Raw genomic sequence first — 25,293 nt, 5'->3', positions numbered from 1 at the left:
GACTCCCTTTTGGGTTTTCTGCCTCGTAGTGTTTCCCCCTTCTCCCCTCCTATCTAACCACATGCTCTCCCAACACCATTACTGGTCTCTCCTGGGTCCCTTCATTTTGTCTGTCATGCCCCCTAGCCAAAAAGAATCAAAGAATGGAGGTTATCACCCTTGCCCAGCTGTTGCTTGCGGCACTTGTTTCTGGAACAGCTTCCTGCGGTTAGGAAGACTGCCTTGTGCCAGAGAACCTCAGAGGCAACAGCATTGGGGAAATGTTGAAGGCAGCTTTACCTGGGCCACCTTCTCATGATCCCCTGTTGAGGTGGTGATGTGCAGGATGTGGTGGAACCTCTGGGATGATGAGTGCAGAGGGCCCCTGCCCAGAGGGCCACTATCACCGTCAAGAAGCGTCTGATGTGGCAGGAAGACGTCCTGGCCGATACGCTGCCTGGGGATGCCAAGGAGAAACAGAACAGGCTCCCACCAGGCCCTCTAAGCGCGTGCTCCTGCTCATGAAACCCCTACACAAAAGTAACGTCCATTCTACTTAAGTTCATCCCCCCCTTCACTGGATGCTATCCTAAGGCCTGGATCCCATGTCCAGCAACAAACTATCTGTGTCAGCAACAAGACTAGGGGATGATCAACTCTGATGGATGCGGCTCTTTTCAACAATGAGGTGATTCAGGCCAGTTCCCATGATTTTGTGATGGAGAGTGCTGTCTATGGGGACGGAATGTGGATCACTACATAGTATTTTCATTTTTTTTGCTGTTAATTTGCTTATGTTTTTTCTCTTTTTTTCTCCTTTTGATCTGATTTTTCTTGTGCAGCATGATAATATGTTTAGAAGAATTGCCCATGTTTAACCTATACTGGATTACTTGCTGTCTAGGGGAGGGAAAAAATCTGGAACACAAGGTTTTGCAAGGATGAATGTTGAAAACTACCTTTGCATGTATTTTTGAAAAATAAAAAGCTATTAAAAAATAAATTATGTTAACAATGAACAAGTCTCTTCTCTCTGATGTTCTGCACAACAAGGGAATGAGACTCAGTAGTCTCAGAAGTCTTTTCTAGGCCTGGTAATTGACATTTCATCATCTAAGGTGACTTTCTCTTCTGACATACTACAATTCTCTTGTGGATGTGAGTCAAGAAACATGCAGAACACTCTGCAAAAAGCAATGCCAACAAAGGCCAAAGATAATAATCATAAAAGCACAGCTGTGGTATAATAACACACACAGTTGTGGAATAGTGGGAAGAGCCTCAGCTTTGCAGTTAAGGGAACATAGTTTTAATCTTGGCTGTGCCACCTGGGAACCTATCTCTCCTCTATGCATCTCAGTTTTCTTCTTATAATACAATAAAGTGTTGCTGATCAGGGCTTTTTTAAAACTTTTTTTGTGTCTATGCGGTCTCTGGATCTATCAATTATATTGAAATACAATTATCAAAATATTGAAGAAAACAAAAAACTCCCAAAACCAAGTTTATGGCCCCTGGGTTTTTAAAAACTTCTGGACTCAGGCTTCTTTCAATTCTCACTTCCTGTATTCTATATTCTAAGGTTCTACTCTGATATGCTACAATTCAATACATATGTGAGATGGAAAACATTAATAAAATACCAACAAGAGCAAGAAATGACATTGATAGAAAAAAGAGAGAATTATAAAATTAAATTTAGATAAAATTGTGATGGGAAACTCATCATGAGCCAGTCTCAAAGGGGAAATAATTCTAACCTATGCCTCAGTAGTTCCTGAAAGTATTATGGGATTAAAACTAAAGAGAAAAAGATAATAGCTTTTCCATCTGCCTAGTGTTTTGCAAACCTTAAAACACTATGTAAATGTTAACTATTATTATCATCATTTCATAGGTGAATGTGATCTCAAAATGACAATCTGGTCCAGCCTCTTGTCTGAGGCTAAAATGACCCATTTAAGGCCAAAGTTAAGGGAAGGTGAGAGGACTAGAACACAGATCACTTGCTTCTTATATGACATCTGTTTAAATGACTATATTGGCCTAAGAATGTCATATTTGTTTAGCATCTTATTTATATTTTTTTATTCTTCTTTTAGTATTATATACCTTTTCTTGAAGGCATCCTGTTTGTAGAAAGAAGGAAAAATGGAAGAAGGAAGGAGAGAGAGAAGAACGGAGGAGAAAGAGAATGTAAAGTGCAAAGAGAGGAAGGAAAGAAGAGATGGGAAGGAAAGGGAGACAGAGAAAAGGAGGCTGATAATACATTTGAGAAAGATTCCCAACCACAATGGTGAAAATCAAAAAACAATTGTGGGATATAAAGGGGTTATATTTAATTAACTAGAAAATTCATGTATGTGGAACTCAGGTGCAATTACCTCACCTTGTGGTAGGATGAATGAGGTGCTGCTAACTTAGTAATGGCCTGATGCACAGCCAGGTGATGGGCATGGGAATGGGGGACCTGGTGGTGGTTGTAAAGGGCGACACCTGGTGGCTGCACATAGCAGGCTTGTGAGGTTGAGAGCACAGGAGAGCGAGTTCCTGCTGGATTCATTGGTGGGCTGCATTAGAGCACTTGGCCAGGTAAAGGAGACCAAAGGAACCCTGCCCTGGCAATTCCCAAGGCTGACTTCCTGGAGCCTTTCAGGACACCTCTGTGTTCCCATTCCCACATACTCCAACATTCCCAGTCCAGAAACACAGTACCTCTGAATCTTGGGTAACTGGAATATTTCTTGCCAAATGGAAAACAAGCCCTTCTTCTGGTCCTTCAAGCCAATGCTCATGGTCTGTACCATCCTTGAACTTAGCTCCTTTTGGCCTTGGCCATACAGAAACTAGGAATCCACCAACCAGAGGAGATAGGAAAACAAACATATAATATGAGGAAGGAACAAGTCAGTTGGGGGCAGGAAGCAAACTTGAAATATGACATTTTAGGGTAACAATTTCAGTAACTTCATTTCCCAAAATCTTGGTGTTATTTCATTATTTTTTTTCCTTTGGGTGACAAGCCGGGCAACTGGGAGAAAGTTTTATTTATTTTTCTCAATAGTATTTTATTTTCCCAAATACATGCAGAGGTAGTTTTTCACATTCTATTCCATTATTCTTAAAGCTCACAGAATATGAAGATGAAAGGAATCTTAGATCTATCTCATTTTACAGAGGAGAAAATAAGTAAATAAGCCAGGGTTTGAAACCGGATTTCTGGCTTCAACCTTGAGGTTCTTTTATTGTACTACATAAACATGTGCAAGGTTTAGAGACAGAGAGTAATAGATGAATGTCAGATATTGGTTCCGGTAGAGAACATGGTATGGATCTCATTTTCTTAAGGAGTAGAACAAGGAGGCTGGAGCTCCAAGGTCCAGTTTTGACTCACAGAACTCTACAAAATGTCTCAACCCAAGGTAGAAAAACAATACATGTGTGAAGATCTTGAGTTCAATATATTCAAATGATCTAATGGGTGCTAGAGGATGGCCCTACAAAGCCAACTAAAACTATGAAGACTCTTCAATTTTGAATGAAGAAGATCAAGAGTTACCAATCTGGAATCAGAAGATCTGGATTAAAATATAAGCTCGGTTTGTCACTCAAGTGACCTTAAGTAAATTGCTTAATCTCTGTGGGTCTTGGTTTCCTTGTGTATAAAAACCAAGGAGCTGCCATTCTGGAAAACAATTTGGAACTATATCCAAAGGGCAATAAAACTGTACCTATCCTTTGACCCAGAAATACCACTGTTAGGTTTGTATTCCAAAGGGATCAAAAAAAGAGGAAAAGGATTCATATATTTATAGTGGCTTTTTGTGATGACAAAGTATTGGAAATTAGGAGGATGCCTATTGATTGGGGAATGTCCAAACAAGTTGTGATTTATAATATACAATATAAGAAATAATGAACAGGATGCTTTCAGAAAAATTTAGGAAGACCTACATGAATTGATGCAGGGTGAAATGAGCAGAACCAGGAGATCACTATACAGTAACAAAAATATTAAGAATGATCAACTGTGAAAGACTTAGCCATTTTGCTCAAAATCCAAGAAAACTCGAAGGACTCATGATGAAAAATGCTATCCACCTCCAGAGAAAGAACTGATAAATTCAGAGTGCAAACTGGAGTATAATTTTGTTACTCTTTGTGTTTCTTGCTTTTTCTTGTTTGTTTTTTTTGGGCAACATGTCTGATTTGGAAATATATTTTGAAAGACTTCACATGTATAACTGATATCATATTGCTTGTCTTCTCAACAAGTGGGGGAGGGTCAGAATTTAGAAATCAAAAATTTTTTTAAATTAAATTAGAAATAAATTTTAATTTTTTAATTTACTTTTTGGATTTTTTTTTAATTTCAAATTATTTTCCTCCTCCCAACCCATTGAGAAGGCCAGAAAAATAAAATCCATTACAAATACTTACACGGTTATGCAAAATAAATTACTGCATTAGTCACAATCACAGGTGGCACAGTGGATAGAGCACCAGCCCTGAAGTCAGGAGGACCCAAGTTCAAATCTGGCCTCAGACACTTAACACTTCCTAGCTGTGTGACTTTGGACAAATCTCTTAACCCCAATTGCCTCAGCCAAAAATAAATAAATAAGAAAAAAAATGAAAGAAGAAAATATGTTTCAGTATGCAATATGAGTCAATCAGCTTTCTGGAAGGGGATGGTGTGAATCCTTTGGAAATGTGGTTGATCATTGGGACTGATTAAAAATCTTTCCAAGATGATTATTTTTATAGTATTGCTGTTATTCAATTAAAATTCTTCTTTTTCGGCTTACTTAAAGATACATATGTTCGCATGAATCTTCCCAGGTTCTTCAGAAATCATCTCCTTCATCATATCTCACAGTATTAACAGTATTCTATCATATTCACATATCAGAACTTGTTAGACATTCTCCAAATGAAGGGCATCTCCTCAATCTCCAATTCTTTGCCAATAAAAATAGCTGTTAATATTTTTGCACAAGTCTTTTTTTTTTGTTTGTTTTTGTTTCTTTGATATCTTTGGCAAATAGACATACTAGCAGAATAGCTGGGTTAAAAAGTATATACAGTTTAGTAGTGTTTTAGGCACAATTTCAAAGCTTTAAAAGTTCTCCCTTTGGATTTCATAAATTTATGTTTACTTAGATTAGAGCTTGGGAAAGCTTTCACAAAGATTAAATTTTAAAATAAATTTTAAAAAAGTTCAAGTTAAAAAATATTAGGTGGATACACCACATGACATTTGAGGTTCTTCTTAATTCGAAACCACCTATGATAGGTTTATGGTATATAAATATATATAAAAATACAAATATTACTGCATTAGTCACAGTTAAAATAAATAAGGGGCAGCTAGGTGTTGCAGTGGACAGAAAACCTGAAGTCTCAGTGGCTTTAATAAGCTTTAATACCTTAAAATTGCCCTATGAATTATGGGACAATTTGAAAATATATGCATATTAGTTTAACTGATACTTTTTTTTAAAATATCAGGTATTTTGATTGTACACTTCTTTTCCTTCTCCCCCATACCCTTTGAAAGGAAAAAAAACAACAATCAACTAATATAGTAACCATATCTGCCATGGTACACACTATTCAACACCTGTAGTTTCAAAGTAGTTAAAATCACCCAGAGTTCAGTATTCTTTTGGATATTTTGTCCTACTTTTAATATTATATGATGAGATGACCTGGAAATAGCATTATTTTGAAGCTATAGGTAACTTTTGAGAAGAGAGTCACAGACTCCTTTGTTTTACAGGACAGAAAAGGTCCCATGATGTGCTAATGTCTTGGCCAATATGAGAACTCAGGTCTCCCTACCCCAAGTCAAGGGTCCTTTTTGTTCTGTCAATGGGTCTCTTTCCTAGTCAACTAGAAGGATTTGGAAAAACCCTCGCATTAGATTTATGATGGGTTATTAAAGGATAGAGGGAATGCTTGAGGCTTGTCCTTTGGGCATGGAGGGTGGATATCCTTTGGGGATTCCCACCAGAAACAGAATCTGAGACTGATTCCAGGCAAGGAAAAAGGCTGCCATATTCTGGTGACCTAGAGAAGGCTCCATGTTTTAGAATGCCAAAAAGAACAAGAGCTACCCAGTGCTGCCATCTCCTACAGAAGGAAGGGGCATTTCAGTTCAGTAAAACCTCTATCCCACCCTCCATCCCTGAAAGTCACTACCAAAATTGTCTATTTGGGCTTTTACCTGGAGGGTGTTGATACAGGAGCGGATATCATTTTCTGTCTTCTCACACAGCATCATGAGGGTACCAGTATCTGCTTTCATTCCCTGCCGCAAGGAGATCTAAGGCAAGATAATATTGGAGGTTAAGCTTTCCTACTGGATTTATGCTCTCCCAGAACCAAGTCTGGGGTAGCTAGATGATAAGACCTGCAATCAGAAAGACTCACCTTCCTGAATTCTGGCCTCGGACACTAACTAGCTATGTGTCCTTGCACAAATCACTTAACCCTGCTTATCTCAGTTTCTCAATAGTAAAATGAGTTAAAAAAGAAAACGGCAGTATTTTTACTAAGAAAACTCCAACTGGGGTCATGAAGAGTTGGACACAACTGAACAACAACAAAGAATCAAGTTTATGTCCATAAGTCAGAAATGAGAAAGTGCTAAAGGAAGGCTGACCTCCCCTTCAGGAAGATCCTTTTTCTCATTTGCTTTCGCCATCTTGGTCTATTCACTGAATAATCCCCTTGCTTCATTTCTCCCTCTGAAAAATTACACAGATTATTCTCCATTGCCTTATTCTCTCTTCAAGCCCTCCATCCACAGCAACTAACATGTCCTAAAGACATAAAGCTAGCTGTTGAGTAGAAATACTTTTTAGATTGGGGTCTTCTGCCTTTACTTTAATCAAGATACTGACCTCATTCAATCTCTGGACCAGTCGGGAAGGTAGTGTTTGTGGGAACTGTAGGAGGAAAGCCTGCTGCTTCAGTTGTCTCAGAGAAGGTGTGTATCTATCCAGGATCAAAAGAGATATCTGTGAAGCTCTTTAGCACAGTGCCTAGCACATACATGCTTCCCTTCCTCCCCCTTAATAAAGAGTGAAAGTCACAGAAAAAGCCATCAGAACAGAAGTAGAAAATAAATGATTATGTCTTAGAGTTCAATAATCCACAAAATGGGATGTGAACTAGAGAGCCCAGATTTAGTCTTCTCCAAATGAGAAGTGGGACATGGATTTAATGAGAATGTTAAAACAAAAATTAAAACACCGATCTGATGATATGTCCAGATATTAAAAAGTATAGGGAAGTGGAAAAGGAAAAGCTGATTCAAAGTAAAGGCTCTACTTAAGAATGATCTGATAATATATACTAAATCATAGGATGACCAACCCCACCCATCAAGATCTGTGATAACTGAGATCTTGAACAGGAGACATTCATCAAATAAAAAGTTCCAAATGAATTAGTTTTATATTTATCATGTATTATTAAGTAATCACAAGGTGCTTGTCAATGATCCCAAACTGTGCATGAATGCAGAATACTATCTTGTTAATACTGATCCTCTCTCAAATGGCATTATAATGTCCTAAATCATGAAAGGCCTTAGTCTTGGAAGGACCAGATCTAAAGGTGATGGAAAAAATTCTTAAGAAAGATGCACCATTATTTCTAATAATGACTCAAGCATCAAAAGTAAAGCAAAGGACATTAATTATTAATCATAATTATGAATTATGAATTAACTTTAAATCTATATTTATGACTGGGAAAGAAAACAGGTCAGTTGTGTCAGGAAAGTGAGGGATCAATAAGTAGATAGCCTAGGGCTTATACTGGTAGTACCTCAGATCTTTTTTGGCAGGCTCAAAGATTGAGGCAAGAATTCCATAAGATGAAAAGGGGTGGATGGGTTAAGTCTCTATCTATGAAGGAAGGGCCTACACTGATGAACACCCACAATTTCACCAGCATTTTTAGATAATTCAGGCTTATAAGAAGTGTCCCCTATTCGTGAACTAATGACAAATGACCAGTCAATTATGTGTAGTGGAAAGAGCTTAGAGTAGATAATTTCTAATGTCTCTTTCATTTACAATTCTCTATATTCTATATATGTTTTGGTATTGAACTCTCACTTATAACAAAGAAAATTAGCAAAACTAAACCAATGACCACATCTGGCCATATAGGTAACATTTTGCACCCGTAGGTCTTCATTAAGAGGACCTAGAACAATTCTAGTATCGTCATTTCGAATGACACATTAAAGCTGAAAGAGGCCCTGGAAATCAGGTCTTAATTCCCTATTTTAGAGAGGGAGATATCAAAAAGAGAGGAACCACAGACACTCACTGATCATTGCAGATGCAGATAATGGGTCGCAATAAGAGCCCCCCTTCTTTCTTTCGTTTCTTGCCACCTCCAGCTGTTCCTGTTGTTTCTGTCTCTCCAACATCCTTACGATTAATGATGCTAAGAAGAACATTGATGGAGGGCTGGAGAGAGGGAGGGAAATACATGGGTGAGTGGCTGGACTCCAGCATACAGGGACATGATATAAAATAGAATATATTTCTCTGAAATAATACCCACATTCAAGGGTATACTGATAAATGTTTAACAATCAGCTTTCTGGGGGAAAAATATATATATACAAGACACACTTAAATTTAATCTGCATTGTTAACATTTTTTCCAATTAATAGAACAGTAAGTCAAGCCTTGATATATAGGATTATCTGAGATAATAAATGCTCACACTGAAAATTTAACAATTAGCCCTTGAGAGTCTTTATGAACAGACTCCAATATATATTTGTATCTAAGCCATCCCTATCCCACTTAAAAAGATACCGCCAATGGGTGGGAAAGAAGGAAGAAGTGCAGCAACAAAAAAATTTGTAAATTGTACAGATCTGGGCCCCTTTAGGCCTAAATCTGAGCCGTGTATGCTTCCCCTTGTGAACTCTGTAGTAATCTGAGCATTAATTTGTCTGCTCTCTGAGGTGGTGAGAAAACTGTGACTTTTACTTGATAGTGTTTGTTTTACAGTAGAGATAGGGAAGGGAAAGTGAATTAGCAGATTAAAAACATACAAGTGAGTCCCAGCCAACTAAACATTCAACCAAGAGACTTCCTGACTGACAACGAATGAGCCTGGGATCACAGACTGGTTTGGTATGTCCAAGTGGGCAAGTCCCATGCATGGCTTGGATGAGTTCTAGAAGGGATGCAATTCTAACCTTGGTGCCCTGGGAGATAAAAGGCTTCTGGTCTAAGGAGAAACACGGTAAAGTCGGGAAATTTTGTTCCCACTTCTTTCCTGGGTCCTCATTCTTGTTCTTCCAATTTCACCGCCTTTTAAAGGCTTAGACTAAGCTCCTCCTTGTCCTCCAGGAAACCTCCTCTGATTATTCTGGCCCATATACTCTTTGCTATGAAGTCCCCAAAGTTTAAGTCTAAATCTTTTCTTACTCTCATGTATTCCATCCATTAGTAGATGGCCAACGTCTGGGCATGGATGTGAATCACAGCATATAGATAGGTGGGCCTATCTATAGCCTATAATAAAAATAATTTCCCACTTTATGTGAGAAGAGCAGCTGGCATTTAAAAAAAATTATTGTTCATTTTTCAAACTTGTTTAGTTTATTTGGGGTTTTCTTAGCAAAGACACTGGAGTGACTTGTTATTTCCTTCTCCCTTTTTTTTATTTTATTTTACATATGAGGAAACTGAGGCAAACAGAGTTAAGTGATTTGCCTAGAATCACACCACTAATAAGTGTGAAAAGCCAGATTTGAATTCAGGGATGACTCTTTCTGATTCTGGCTCCATCCAATTAATCACCTAACTACTACCTTGGCACTGGGAGTAAAATACATTTTAAATAATTTCTACTAATCCATTCAGACATTCCCTCTGTCTGGCAATGTCTGAGAACATCTGATAGGGACAATGAATCAAGCTGCTGTTGTCTCTGACTGAAGTTCACTGGCCTCTATGGGGATGGAGCCCATGATTCTGGCACCAGGAGCACCACAGTGTAATAACTGGGTAATGATCCGAGAATCTGTACCCACACCATGCTGGAAGGCCTGTGGAGAGCCAAGGTCTGATCATACAGTAGCCTAAAAGCTCTTCTAAACTCAGGCATACCGTAGGCGCACCATCTATTTCGTCGATGATCAAGCAGTTGGGCTTCCCCTTGGCTCCCAAAACTGACTCCATCTGCGTGGCTGCTTCGATGCGAGTCTTGAAGACCTCAGGACTACGGTCATCACTGAAATAGAACCAGGCCAAAGCCATCAGAGCAGTAAAGAATTACTTGCTGCCTAAGGGAAGGGGCTGGAGGAAGGGAGGGGGAAAAATTTGGAATATAAGATTTTGCAAGGGTGAATGTTGAAAAGTATCTTTGCATGTATTTTGAAAATAAAAAACTATTATTATGAAAAAAATTCTCTACATGGGATCATTAAAAAAAAAAAAAAGAATTATGAATTGGGAGGAGACCTCAGAAGGTCATACAAAGCAATCCCCTGTTGTGAGGCCAAAGAATAACTTACAATATAAGGTGGACATTTAAGAAATCCTTCTTGTCTCCAATATAGATCTTTTTCTGTTGATAGCCCAGATAATGGGGGGAAAACCCCATTAGACTTGAGAGTTTAAAAGTTTAGATCTAAAGGGCTAAAAATCAAGATTCTGCTACTTATTAGTAACAGAGCATTATAATACTTGGTTTCCTCAACTCTGAAATATATATAATGATACTTTCACAATCTCTCTCAGAGGCTTGTCGTAAATAATAGTAATAATAACTAGCATTCACCTAACACTTCAAAGTTAACAAAGTACCTTACTTATGCTATTTCATCTGATCTTTACAACAACCTTGAGAGATAGATACTATTAGTATCCCCACTTCACAAATGAATAAGATGAGGCTGGGGCTCACTCTGGGAAGTGTACTAGGAAGGATTTGAACTCAGGGTTCTTGCCCAAAATCCAATACTGTATTCCACACTGTGCTGTCAATCATGTAAATTCTCTTTTTTCTTCTTAAAGAATATTTTCCTAGTTTCAGAATTCACTTGCTAGAGATTTCCTCCCTTGAAATCTCTTGCCCCTGCACTACTCACCTGGCATTCATCTCCACCACACTGTACCCAGCATGTCTGGCAATCACATGTGCCAAGGTGGTTTTTCCCAGCCCAGGTGGGCCACACAGAAGGGCTACCTGTAATCAAAAGGAGACAGAAAAATGCCCTGAAAGTCTATGAGGGTATGAAATCCTCCTTGACTAAATTCAACCCCACCATATCTCCCCCCCCCTTTTTTTTTGACTCCTAAAGGAATTATAAATCAGCACTATGCAGCTCAATGCTTGATAAAATATCATAAAGTATTATTTTCTGTTTGGGTTTTGTCTGTGAATTTTGTCTTCCCTAATAAAGTTTTAAGTCCAAGATGGACTTATAAATGGAAAGAGTAGAGGACCTGGGAAACCTGGATTCAGTGTCTCTGCCATTTAAGCTCTGTGACTTGAGGCAACTCAATTTATTTCTTTGGGCCTCGATTTGCTCATCTCTATAGCTGGGACAATGAGACCAACACAGCCTTCTTAGCTGGATTGTTGTGAACAAAGCCCTTTACAAGCATGAGGGAACAGAATTTATCCTCATCACCATATTACTTGTTTAAAGTATTTCCCCCCCTTTCTCATATGCAAAAGATCTCCTCCCAAATCTCACCCAATTAAATACACAATAAACATAAAAGATAGATTTCGCCTCAGTTTCTGTCCAGTCACAGATTTGGATGAGGAATTAATGAAATGAGAATTAGAGATTGAATCTCAGGCCTGCTGAGCCCTCACCTTGTATTTGGGTCTGTTGTTCTGATCCAGCTCAGCATCCAAGATCTCCTCCATTATCTGCTCTTTGGTCTTCCACTTCTGGGGCTCTCTGCCGTGTTTGGAGGGACCTCGGGCTGATGGCTGCTCAGAATTCAGTTTTGGTTTCTTGGCAACCTTCTCTCTGCCAAACACCACCACATCCCATAGCTTGAGCCACTTCAGAAGACAGCGGTTGGTGTACTGTTGGGGAGAGTGGACATTTTCATGAGCAGCAGAGAAAGAGAGACTACTGGGGAAATTGTCAATTTTGTTATTCAGTTTTATTATTCGGTCACTTTCAGTCATTCCTAACTTTTTTTTTTTTAAAAAAGCTTTTTATTTTTGAAATATTTGCATAGATAGTTTTTAACATTTATCCTTGCAAAACCTTGTGTTTCAAATTTTTTTCTTCCTCCCTTCCCCTCCCCTAAATGGCAAGTAATCCAATATATGTTAAATATGTACAATTCTTCTTTACTCATTTCCACAATTATCATGCTGTACAAGAAAAATCAGATCAAAAAGGAAAAAAGAGAAAGAAAAGAAAAAGCAAGAAAACTACAACAAAGAGTGAAAATATTATATTGTGATCCACACACAGTTCTGGATGTAGATGGCTCGCTTCATCACAAGTCTATTGGAATATCATGCCTAAATCTTCATGACTCTGTTTGAGAGTTTTCTTGCCAAAGCTGCTAAGAGTGGTTTGACATTTCCTATTCCGGCTCATTTTACAGCAGACGTTTAAGTGACTTGCTAAGAACCACACAGCTAGGAAATATCAGATTTAAATTCAGGAAGATGAATCTTCCTGACCCAGGTCCAGAGCTCTGTGCACTATGGAGCTACTCAGCCGTTATTAGAGATCACCTAATCTAACCCTTAATCTTACAGATGGGAAAACTGAGGTCCAGAGAGATCACATAGCCAATTAGTGGTAAAGAGGAATTCAGACTCTCTCTAGTGCTGTTTCCAAGCCAAATAATTTGAGTACTGCCAATCTCTGCTTCCAGAGGGGTCACTGTTTGATTTTTCTTGCTCGTGGCTGCCTGGAGAAAGATTAAATTTTACAAAGAACCCCAAAAGCTGGCTTCTCCAATCAGGGCAGTGCACCAGAACACCTTTTCATTGGACATTTCAATTATTTTGAAGGAAATGTTTACCACTAACAACAAACAACCAGATTGCTTTAACTGGCTCTGCCACTGACTTGCTTTGTGACACAGACAAGTTGCTGAATTGCTCAGGACCCGAGTTTCATCTTAAAAATGAGGGGCTTAACCAAGGTCCTCTCCAGCTCTATCCATGACTCTATGATTGAGCCTTTTTCAACCATTTGGATTTATCAGTAGCTTTTCCTTTAACCTGTAAAACAGCCACCTTTCAATTCCCTCCAAGCCCAGTGGCCATCATTCTACTAGATAATCTTCCTAGAACTAGCAAGACATCAATTAAATTTGTTTTCTACTTCTACCTCTAAGCTCCCAACATGCACACAATTTTTGTGATGAAGAAACCAATTCTGCTTCTTGGAATACAAACTCACATCATCACTGAGCAACTCCCTGTAGTGCCGAGGGGTGAATAAGTCGACCCAGAGGCTGTGCTGGGAAGAGTCTTGATTTTCTTTCTCCTCTTCTTCCTCCATCCCTCTGGCTCTACTGACACCATCTCCCATTTCTGGGGTCTCCCCTTCAGGTTCACTGGCCCTCCGATGCCTGAAAACCAACATAATACCAACAGGTGAGCATCAAACAGCTCTACATCCACACTGCCTCCTACTTACAGCACAGGGATGCAGGTTTTCCCTCACTGGTAACATTCGGTGTGCCACTAGAGCTATACACTAGTGTATATAATATTGTCATTTTCATCACAACCCAACCATGAACAATGAATGTCACTCTGATTATTTAAGCTTTCTGATTTTGCTGTACAGATTGTTTTCTAACTCTATTCACCTGAGTCCTGAGTTCTTGGAGAAAGGTTAATTTTTATTATGAATGAACTTTTTTTTTTTTTTTTAAATTTCTTCCTGACTCTTTTTGGCAATAGAGTGATTCAGGTCAGCTTCATGGATTTGTGATAGATGGAGTCATCTGAATCCAGACAAAGGACTGTGGGGACTGAAGGTGGATCAAAACATGGTGTTTTCACCTTTGTTGTTTGCTTGCTTTTTTTCCCTCATTTTTTTCCCCTTTTTGGTCTGATTTTTCTTGTATAGCATGATAAATGTGGAGGTACATATAGAGGAATTGTACATATTTAACATGTATCGGATTGCTGGCTATCTAGGGGAGGAAGTAAGGGAAAGGGAAAAATTTGAAACACAGGATTTTGCAGGGATGAATGGTGAAGGCTATCTTTGTATATATTTTGAAATAAAAAGCTATTATTTAGAAAAAAATCTCAGGGGAAGCTAGATGGTGCAGTGAATAGAGCATCAGCCCTGAAGTCAAAAGGACTTCAGAGTCAAACACTTAACACTTCCTAGCTTTATGACCCTGGGCAAGTCACTTAATGCAAATTGTCTCAGAAAAAAAAAAAAAAATCTCTTCCTAAAGGGTCTTGTTAGCAATAGAGAGAAAGTTTGAGGATTTTGGTGTGTTTCATTGTATGTCTTTCTATTGATGGAATCTGTCTGATTAATTTGTTCATTGATTTCTAAGATTCTTTTTTTCTTATTATACATTTATATTAATTTTTTAAATACACATTTCTTTATGAATCATGTTGGGAGAGAAACATCACAACAAAAAGGAAAAACCACAAGAGAAAAAAAAAAAACAGAAGAAAATGAAAAAAAAAAGTGAATCTTGTACATTTTGATTCACATTCAGTTTCCATCTCAGATTCTTTAAAGTAAATCATCATAGTGTCTGCAAATAGAGCAGTCTGGTACAGTTTAGAAGAAAAGTTGCTGGATTTTGAGTCAGAGGATCTGAATTCAAATCTCACTTCTGATATTTACTGTATGTATGACTAAGAGCAAATCAGTGATCCTTTCTAGGTCTCAATCCTTTTATCTGTAAAAGGAAGCAGATGGATGATTTCAAAGATGATTTCTAAGGTACCCTTCATCTCTAAAATCTATCATGACTTAACTGTCTCACAGTAGGATAAGGACCAGATGCTGTGTTTCTAGTGGTGGGAATGTACTGTAGTAAGCTACCTACACTTTCTCACACATTGACCAAAACATGAATTTGGCTAGTTGGTGGGATTATCTATAGGGACTCGGCTTTGGGCTAAGACCCTCATGTGAATAGGAGGGTATTTCCTTCTGGGAAAGCAACAAACAAAAGGGACTTTAGAACCAGTGTCAGTAGTGTAAAATCCACAGAAGACCAAGGGTGTTGGGAAGCAAAGTCTTTCCCAGATAGACCAGTTATTGTTCAGTCATTTCACGTCTGACTCTTTGTGATCCTGTTTGGAGTTTTCTTGACAAAGGCATTCGAGTGATTTGACATTTTCTTCCCCAGCTCATTTTACAGATGAGGAAACTGAGACAAACAGGGTTAAGTGATTTGCCCAGGGTCACATGGCTGGTAAGTGTCTGAGAATGGACTTGAATTCAAGTCTTTCTGACTCCAGGCCTGGGGCTCTAACCACTGTGCCACCTAGCTGCCCTAGAAAGAACAGGAAGAAAATCGAATAAACAGACCTGTTTAGCACCTCAGTCAGTTTTTGTGAAGCTTCCAGAACCTTCCGCCTACGCTGCAAACAAACAGATGAGAGGAATCACATATAAATAATATATATGTTATATATAAATAATATATTATATGTAAATAATAAATTCTATTGTTTTATATAGACATATATGGTTATATATATATATATATATATATATATAGACACTAAGTGATAAAAATTCAAACCCAGCTCCCTTGATGATATATCTAGCTATTTCTTTACCATACAAAATTAGGATTACATTATGCTTTAAGACCATATCTTGTGGGTTTAACAAAAAATTTACATTTCAGATTTCAAGCTAGGTTTTTCAAAGTTTCCTTGAATACAGACTATTTTATAGAAAGTGGATCTGGTTAGGAATTGGGAAACTTTGATTCTAATCTTTTCTCTGATTCCTTAGACAAAAAAAAAAAAATCTCATTGTTATACTTTGCAAGCACATGGAGAAAGAATGAGAGGCAAATATACATCAAAATAACAACTAAATTTCCATTTCTATAGCCTGTATGAGTGTTCACAAGGTTTTCTCCTTCATCCCAATTCAGTGATATAAGAAAAGTAATTTTAAATATTAATAACTTAAAAAGGTATTATTATTATCCCCATTTTACAAATGAGAAAACAGGCCCAGAGAGGCTGACTTGGTTATTTTAGAAATGTGAAACAAAACAACAATAAAAAAAAAAAAAAGAAAAGAAAAAAACAACTTTGGACTCTAGATCTAGTGCTTTGCTTTTGTTTTTTCATCAGGCTTCATCAATCTTCTCCCTCCTCCAACCAGGAGTCCCTAAGCACAAAGAACCACCAGACATGGAGCCTTACCTCATCATCAACCTGCTCCTTCAGGTAAGAAAAGGGCATACCCAGCAAATGGAGTTGCCCATGTCCACGCCAGGCAGCATCACACTGGGAGAGCTGGGGGAAACAAGGTCTGTAGATATAACACTTTTATAAAACCCCCCTCCCAGGGGCAAACTCCAGGCCTCCTCTCTGTGTTCCCCACTAGATGTCCTTTCCCTCCACAGATATCTACACCCTCCACCTCCCAGTAGCACACCTGGTCATAGAAAGAGGGAATAAATGATAATTCAAATCTCTATGGAGAGGAATGAGATCAAGGGTTTAATGAACAATGCTTCTGACCATTTGTATTTTAATAGGGCCAAAAGAATGAGCCTCTTAACAGCGGAATTTTGGAAGCCACTGTGATGGGTAAGAACTGAAAATGATAATACAGGTCAAATCCTATTTAAGCAGGTTCCACAGATAGCTCAAATTCTTTTCTTATCTTGAAATTAATTAGGCCACATAGTTGAGCAAAAATCCAAACTTACTAGTAAGTACATGGTGGTAAAAGATGATCCCTTTGGAGTAGGACTTAATTTTACACAAGAACCCTTCCTTCCCTAAGACAAGAATGTTCCTTTAAATCATGAGCTATCCTGGTTAATTTTAAATTAGGTTTCTGCTAAGTGAAATGAGCAGAACCAGAAGATCATTATATACCTCAACAACGATACTATATGAGGATGTATTCTGATGGAAGTGGATTTCTTCGACAAAGAGATCTAATTCAGTTTCAATTGATCAAGGGTGGACAGAAGCAGCTACACCCAAAGAAAGAACACTGGGAAATGAATGTAAACTGCTTGCATTTTTGTTTTTCTTCCCGGGTTATTTATGCCTTCTGAATCCAATTCTCCCTGTGCAACAAGAGAACTGTTCGGTTCTGCACACATATATTGTATCTAGAATATACTATAACATATTTAACATGTATAGGACTACTTGCCATCTGGGGGAGGGGGTGGAGGGAGGGAGAAAAGGAGGGGAAAAATCGGAACAGAAGTGAGTGCAAGGGATAATGTTGTAAAAAATTACCCTGGCATGGGTTCTGTCAATAAATAGTTATTAAATAAAATAAAATAAAATTTTAAATTAGGTTTCAATTTATATACAACTTTTCAGAAAAACTTTACCTGTTGTATAAAGGGAGGCACATTTGAATGGAGCAGCCAGCATAATGCCGGGCACACAGATAGCTGTGAGTGCCCAAATGAATTAATTTCTAAGATATCTTGAGCTTTAAAGTTTTAGAATAATTCTAAGACTTAACAACTGGGGTGTAATTGGCCAGGATTTCTATTCACTGTCCCTTTGCTAAATAGGTCTAAGCTAATTCTTTTTCTAAAATCCAAGGAAGCTGGCTCCTAGACTTGACTGGACTAGAAGGCTAAAATTCAAAAGGCCTCATGTCAATGAAGCTTCCTGGTCACCTAAGGGCACAAATATAAGATATCCCAAATAAATACATAAGGGCATACATATAAGATATATAAAAATACAAGGGTATAAATATAAAGTACAATGTACCATAAATAAGGGCACATCAAGATGGAGTGAAAGTCCTTCATACCTGAATGATGTTCCAATGTCCTGACCAGACTCTTTTAATATGGAGGTGAGTGTGTATTAGGAGTACTATGTCTACCCAAGATGAGAGCTGTATCTTTGATGAATATCCTTTTAATGCTATGACTAAGTAAATCTCCTTTTCTGGATTGTTGGATGACTTTTAAGTGTCTTATTTCATTCCAAAATTGAACCTAAAATACTAGACCTGAGTACTAGCCCAACACATGGAAACATCAGACTAATTCTTCTTCTCCTCTTCCTCCTTTCTTCTTCTTCCTTCCTCTCCCTCCTTCTTTCCTCTTCTTCCTCATCATCAGTCCAACTTACCTTTTTTTTGTCTCAGGTCATACTACTCAGTTTCATGTATCCCACATTGCAGGCAAAATAGGCTACTTTTTTTATTTAGATGGTAAGCTGCTTGAAGGCAGGGCCTATATCACAAGGGATAGAACATAGAACACTGAAGGCTTAGCCAACCCTCCAGTCCCTCTTACCTTCACTCCTACTCCCAAGGGATCATCTTTTACCGCCATGTAGACCCTGGTGCCATCGGTAGAGGTCACATTGATATATTCCTCCAGGACTGGGGGACGTTTCAGAATTAATTTCTTGTTCCGACGAGGAGACGGTGTCATCTGTAGGAAACCCACATCACTTATGTCCAGGGGCCCTTGATCCAGAAACTTGTCCAAGTCTCTATAGCATCCACAGGGAACAAGCACAAATACTGATGAGCAAGTCTGAGGGTCCAGTGACAAAACTTCCCAGTCTCATATCAGTCACCAACTTCCCAGTTTTGTATAAAATTGTATAAAGGAATAATAAGAATTGGATAAGATTGCAAACTAAAGTTCTATTACTAATTTGCTACATGATCAGGCAAATCACTTTTCCCCTTTCCTCTAAAAAATGTCAATGACCTTATTAATAATATATTTAATATTATCAATAATTAACTTATACAACCCTTTAAGATTTACAAAGAGCTTCATCCCAAGAATCTCATGAGTTCAGTAGGACAAGCATTATTGTTCCCACTGTTAAAATAAGGGAATGGGTTCAAAAGATTATAGATTATATTCAAGGTTATTCAGATACTAAGTATTGAAGCAGTAACTTGAATTCAGTTTTCTGACCAAAATCAGCAATGTTATCACTGTTCAATGATGCTTCCTACCTTACACACTCATCATCTCATCCTACTCTTCTAAAAGTAGGGCAAATATCAAAAACACAGAAGAGGAAACTGAGGCACAAAGTGATTATACTAAGCCAAGTTCAGAGTTTAGAACTGCTGACTATAAGTCTTAATGCTCTTTCCATCTCACAAACATGCCTTCCCTCTTAATTATTTCCTGTTTTAACCTATATATAGGTTAAAACCTCTCTCTTTCTCTCTCTATATTGACCTTTGCTTCATAGGAAGACCTTATGGAACCTCTTTTCAAAGCTGAAACTACCTCTCAGGGGTGTGTGTGTGTGTGTGTGTGTGTGTATACATGTTTTGTACATATTTATTTGCCTGTTGTCTCCTCCATTAGACTGTAAGTTTCATAAGTTTCTCTTTTTGCATCCCTAGAGCCATGTTTTATGAGCAAAACAGAATTGCAGTAGTTCAAAAGAAATGTGAGATGTGCAAATTTAGATATCTCTATTCCAAATGGACTATTTGTGCCCATCCCATGGTAGAGCCTTTCAAGCTTGCATTAGTCTGAAGGACCAGTAAGACACACTGTACCTCAACTCCAACATAATGATGTCATTCTGTTTCTCTTCAAGGAGGAAGGACAACCACTTACCAACCAGCCAGAATCCTCAGTCTTGGACACAGTGCCAGATGTATAGTAGATGCTTAACAAATACCTTGCTGTTTTTGCATGGTAGCCACCTGGCCATATTCACACCTACCTGTTATTCCACATCTCTTGGTGGTCCTCAGGAGAAAGGGGTGGGGTGATATCTTTGGGAGGGGAGTCAGGATAGATTGGTTCTTCCTCTTGTCCAAAGGTTAGCTTCTTGACTACATCCAGCCTCTGCCTCTTAGGCTTAGGAGCTGTTGGGACATGAAGTAGAAGTAATAAGGAGCCTGTACAGAGGGACCAAGTTGCTTAATTTCTTTTTTGTTTGTTTGTTTCAGGCTCTTTAATTTCTCTAAGGCTTCTCCTTAGTTTCCAGTCTTTTGTATTGTCTTGGTCAAAGGGGTGGAACCAGGATCCAAGAGCTTCCTAAAGTTATTCATTAAAAATGCTGAACTCTAAAGGTTAGGGAATATCACTCCCAAACAACCTCAGCTTCCCTAGATAATCACCTTTGTCACCTGGGAAGACCATATGGAATCTCTTTTCAAAGCTGAAACTACCTCTCAGGGTTCCAAATTCCTGAAATTCTATTCTCCTGAGTATAACTAGAATCAGATTAAAAATGTAACTGGGAATGTGTAGTATATATTATATAGGTTTTTTTTTTTTAAATGAAAATTATTTTCTCATATTTTGAATCCTCTCATATTATACTGTGCACATTTTTTCTTTTCCTATTTTGTATTTGTTTCAAATAAATAAATGTAACTGGGAAATATTTAATGAAATAAATAAAAATATGACAGAACATAGATAATGATACTATGTGGTTTTCTAAGCCAATATGCAGCTGACCTATTTTTTTTTTTTTTTTTTGGAATTTGATAATGCTGTTCTAGATATAAATTGGAAATAGTGTGTGATTTGCCCTAAAATGAGAAAGCCCCTAAAAAAGCGAATGAGATCTTAAAAGGCCCAATTCACCACAAATATTTAGTCAGAAGGCAAGGGTGATAGCCCCAGGTAATTTCGGATACTTGATATATGCTCAGTTTTATAGTCATGATCATATCAGCGTTCTTGCTACATTTTAGAAAGGTTGGGGAAAAGTGTGTTCAGAGGAGAGTGATGAGGTTGGTTTCTAAACCATGTTATGGATTAACTAGGAATTGGGGATGCATTCGACTTGACATGGATAAAACATCATTTTGTCTTTGTATTCTCATGAGATATTTATAATAAAAGATTGCTGTAACTTGACCCTAAAAAAGAAATACAAGGTGGCCAATAAAGGGGATAAGGGGTATAGAACATGATATATCATATCAGACTTATGATTTGTGAATTAGTTTGGTTGAACTGTTTATTCCTCTTCATTTTTATTCCTGGACTTGGAAGAACCAAATTCAATTCTGCATACAAATCACTTAACCTCTCTGTGTCTCAATTTCTTCATCTATAAAATGGGAATAATAGCACCTACCTCTCCCAGTTGTTTTAAGGATATTATGAAGTAGCATATAGTACTTTGCAAACCTCAAAACATAATGCAAATGCTATCATTATTAAAGATGATTCTCTGAACATAGGAGAACAAGAGACAACATGGAAAATGTAGGTCATGTTAAAAATAAAAGATAGCAATTAGGACCAAAAATGCTTATTGGTTTAGGAAAAAATGTTTTAATGCTTGTTGTTTAGTTATTTTCAATTGTGTCAGCTTGGGGGTTTCCTGGCAAAAATACTGAAATGATTTGCCATTTCCTCCTCCAAGCTCATTTTACAGATGAAGAAATTGAGGCAAAAAGGGTTAAATGACTTGCTTAGACTTATGGCTAGAAAGTATCTGAGACTGGATTTGAATTCTTCCTAACTTCAGGGTCAGCATTCTACCCATTGGACCACTGAGTTATCCATGTTGACAGCTGTCTACATTAGGAGTCAACAAACATATTAGAATGGCTTGTCTTGTTTTTTACATTTTTTTTTTTTTAATAAAGAGTCCTAATGTATTTTAAAGTAAAGACCATTCTTAGCTTGTGGGCTGTATAATAGATGGCTGGTATATCTAGCCCTCCAGATTGCCAACTTTTCTTCTATATAAAAGTAGAATGGGCTGTTTTAGAGAATCTATAGCTCCTGGAAAGGTCTGCGTATGGGCTGGACAGCTACTTTTCAGGGATGTTATGCTTCATGTGAAGAGTTATCTAAGTGACTTCTGAGATCTCTTCTCTGATTTGTTACAATTTCAAGTTAGTTCTATTATGCCTGTTTGTGTGATTTAATAGGCTCTGATTCCTTCTCTAGCAGCAGGATGATTCGGCCAACTTACTGAGTGTGAGGTCCTCTGAGAATAAAAACTCAGAGTCTTTTTCTTCCTTTTTTTTCTTGAGATCAGCAGTCAGAATCCGTTTCTTGGAGCTGCTGTCTCCAATGTCCTTATGGTTTTTTCTGGGGGAAATGTCATTCTGTTGATCCTGGATGCTGATGAGAGAGGGAATGGCATCCCCAGATGTAATGGCTTCTTCAAATGTCAGCTTGTTCTTCTGGGGTTGTGAGGCTCTGGATGATGGGAGAGAGCGACCTTCTGGAGGAAAAAAAAGCAATACTGTCATAGGCTAGAAGTAAAGGGGGCATTTCTGGGTAAAGGGACAACAAAATTAATAGAGTTATACAGTGGCGTTAGAGTTAAAGGATTTGGATTCAAATCCTGTCTATTACTCCCTACCTATGTGACCACTTAAATGAGTCTCATTTTCCTCATCTGTGGAGCACTGAGAATATTGGACCTGGACTGGAGAAGACCTGAATTCAAATTTCTCCTTAAATACTTATTAACTGTGTGACACTGGGCAAGTTATTTTATGCCTCAGTTTTCTCAATTACAAAATGGGGATCATAACAACACTCATCTCACAGAGTTGTAAGGATCAAATAGTCAGCAGACAATAAACATTTATTAAATGCCTACTACATGCCAGGTGATGGCAGCTGGGTAGCTCAGTGGATAGAGCATTGAGCCAGAAGTCAGGAAGACCGGAATACAAAACCTGGTGTCAGAAACTTGTTAGCTGTGAGAACTTGGACAAATCACTCAAGTCTTGTGTACCTCAATGCACTGGAAAAGGAAATGGCAAACCATACTAGTATCCTTGCCAAGAAAACCCCATGGACATGGTCCATAGGATCACAAAGAGCCAGATGCGACTAAACAATGTATTGGGCACTATGCTAAGAGCTGAGGATACCAATGCGGGGGGAAGGGGGGGAGAAGACAATCCTCACTTTCAAGGAAGTTACAATCTAATGATGAAAATTATATGTTAATATGAAAATCAAATGAAATAATAATTGCAAAGTGCTTAGTAAATGCACACTATTACTATTATTACTTGTAAAACACTTAGCTTTACAAGCTCTTCTCTCTCCAGTAAAATGGAGAGACTCGGCTAGATATCATCTAACTATGATTTCTTTCTATTCTATATCTGTAATTCTATGATGAGAGTTTTTACATTAGCTAGTGTAACAGTTATGACAACATAACAGCTTCTGTTTCTAAAGTGTTTTATGGCTTGATTTATGGTGTTTCTGTGTGATCCTAAGCAAGTTACTTCATTTTTGTGTTTGAATGACCTTATCTGAAAAATGATAAATTGAACTCAATGGTCTCTAAGGTCCTTTAATACCAAAACTTCTTAAACTGTAGGTCACAAAAAATTTGACAATAAAAGGTATCAAATATTCTGCCAATATTTAAAATAAGCAAGCACATCCCATCTCATTAGTATGAAAACTTGCTCTCATCCTTAATAAATGATAAAATTATATGTATACCAAAGAATTGTTTTAAAATAAATTTATGATTATCAGTAAATGTTTTATTGCATACCTATTATACATATACACGTGTATACATATATGTATGTATACACACATACATATAAACACACATATATATACACTTGGGAGTTATGTAAAATTTTCTTGGGCAAAAAGGGGTTGCGAGTGGAAAAAGTTTAAGAAACCCTGTCTTAAATTATTCATCTAAGATCCTCTATATATACCCATGACCTATAAGATAAGTAGTACAAGGATTATCATCAATTATTCTTCAGATGAGGAAAACGGGCCACAGAGAAGGGCCTTGCTTTCCTGGATTCGGGTAGCAAAGCTGGAAAAGTAATCAAGGAGTATTCCCAGCTCATTTTCTTTAGTGTTTTTCAGCATGCAAAATGCTTTCCTCACAAAATACCTTGAGAGGGACTTGGTGCAAACTTTTATTATCCCCATTTGATAAATGAGGAAACGGAGGTTAAATTATACAAGACAGTGGGAGCCCAAATCCCGGGTTTCTTCCAAATGTCAGGCCATAGTTATTTGTACAGCACTACACTGTAAAAGTGTACTATGTCACAAGGTGAGGAAAGTCTCCAAAAGGTGAAAAGAATGGAGAGTCCCTAGAGCTTAAATCTTGCTCCTTGGTGTCTGTGCTTTCTATACATCTTACAGACAGGACAAACTTCTGGGCCGGAGGTTCCTACATAAAATGATAACAATTCACATTTATATGGTGCTTTAAGGTTTACACCGTTTACTTTACACTTACAACCACCTTGGGAAGTAGGTGCTATTATCATTCCCATTTTACAGAAGACGAAACTGAGGTTCAAACAGATAGTTTGCCCACTAATATAGGAGACGGGATTTGAAATCTTCTCGACTCCGGAGCCATACTAGTTAATAATAGTAACTTTACAATTGAGTCAAGTGGCTCCCAACAATTTTGTGAAGAAAGTGCTATTATTATCCTCATTTTACAGATGGAAACTGAGGCAGATAAGGTGACTTGCCCCGGGACATACAGTTAGGAGGAGTGTAGGTGAGAATGAGAACGCCAAGGATGCTCACGGCTGCACTACAGCCCCGCAGCGCCAGGGCGGTGGATCCCCGCGCTCTCCTCACTCAGACAAGCGCCGGTTCCGCTTTTCCTCAGGTCCCCGGGACTGAGGGGGTGTCGGTTAGCCCTCCTGACTGCAACCTCACCCACCTTCCAGCTCCGCTAAGACTTCCAGCTCGGAGGCAAACTGGTCTTCGAATTCATCTTCGATTCCGTATAGTTCCTGCTCGTAGTCCTCCATCGTGGCTCCAAACATGCAGCAGACTCAGCTCTGGAAACTGCGGGGGCCACAGTGGCCCACGGGGCGCAGGTCCCCAGCCTGAACACCTGAGACTGCCCAGGCGCAGAGCAGCTGGTCTGAAAAACCCGCGCTTAGCCAACGCGACGCAGTGCGCGCGCACCGCCGCCCTCGGCGAATTCCGGGAACGTTCCACCGGGCAGCAGCCAACCAGCGTTCCGGGTTCGGCTGGGGGCGTTAGAGGCTCTCCTATTGGCCAGCATGGCTCTCTGTCTAACCATGGAGGCGGGGTGGAAAAGCCAATGGCACAACTGAAGGCTACGGTCTTGCAAGCTCCAGTGTCCCTGGGAAGTGTGGCGGTGCTTGCTTT

General features: G+C 38.5%; 1 protein-coding gene across 2 annotated transcripts in view; it reads right to left on the bottom strand.

Moving 5' to 3' along the window:
* CHTF18 (chromosome transmission fidelity factor 18) overlaps positions 1-25,047 on the bottom strand; it is a 52,921-nt gene extending 27,874 nt beyond the window's left edge. Inside the window, exons 1-15 of one of the 2 annotated variants that reach the window (XM_051969340.1) lie at positions 24,836-25,047; positions 22,118-22,372; positions 19,895-20,039; positions 18,481-18,682; positions 16,394-16,486; positions 15,537-15,589; positions 13,419-13,590; positions 11,855-12,073; positions 11,118-11,215; positions 10,135-10,258; positions 8,329-8,471; positions 6,888-6,981; positions 6,209-6,307; positions 2,695-2,825; positions 280-436 (exon numbers count right to left, since the gene is read on the bottom strand). In XM_051969340.1, the coding sequence (XP_051825300.1) occupies positions 280-436; positions 2,695-2,825; positions 6,209-6,307; positions 6,888-6,981; positions 8,329-8,471; positions 10,135-10,258; positions 11,118-11,215; positions 11,855-12,073; positions 13,419-13,590; positions 15,537-15,589; positions 16,394-16,486; positions 18,481-18,682; positions 19,895-20,039; positions 22,118-22,372; positions 24,836-24,941 (2,091 nt within the window). In that variant the 5' untranslated portion in view covers positions 24,942-25,047. The remainder of the gene's footprint in view (positions 1-279; positions 437-2,694; positions 2,826-6,208; positions 6,308-6,887; positions 6,982-8,328; positions 8,472-10,134; positions 10,259-11,117; positions 11,216-11,854; positions 12,074-13,418; positions 13,591-15,536; positions 15,590-16,393; positions 16,487-18,480; positions 18,683-19,894; positions 20,040-22,117; positions 22,373-24,835) is intronic. The other variant, XM_051969346.1, reaches the window with a different exon arrangement.
* Between the last annotated feature and the right edge of the window lie 246 nt (positions 25,048-25,293).

This window comes from Antechinus flavipes, chromosome 1 (genome assembly GCF_016432865.1).
Source record: "Antechinus flavipes isolate AdamAnt ecotype Samford, QLD, Australia chromosome 1, AdamAnt_v2, whole genome shotgun sequence".
In the NCBI taxonomy this organism is placed as follows: domain Eukaryota; kingdom Metazoa; phylum Chordata; class Mammalia; order Dasyuromorphia; family Dasyuridae; genus Antechinus; species Antechinus flavipes.
This window is presented reverse-complemented; position numbering and strand designations above follow the sequence as displayed.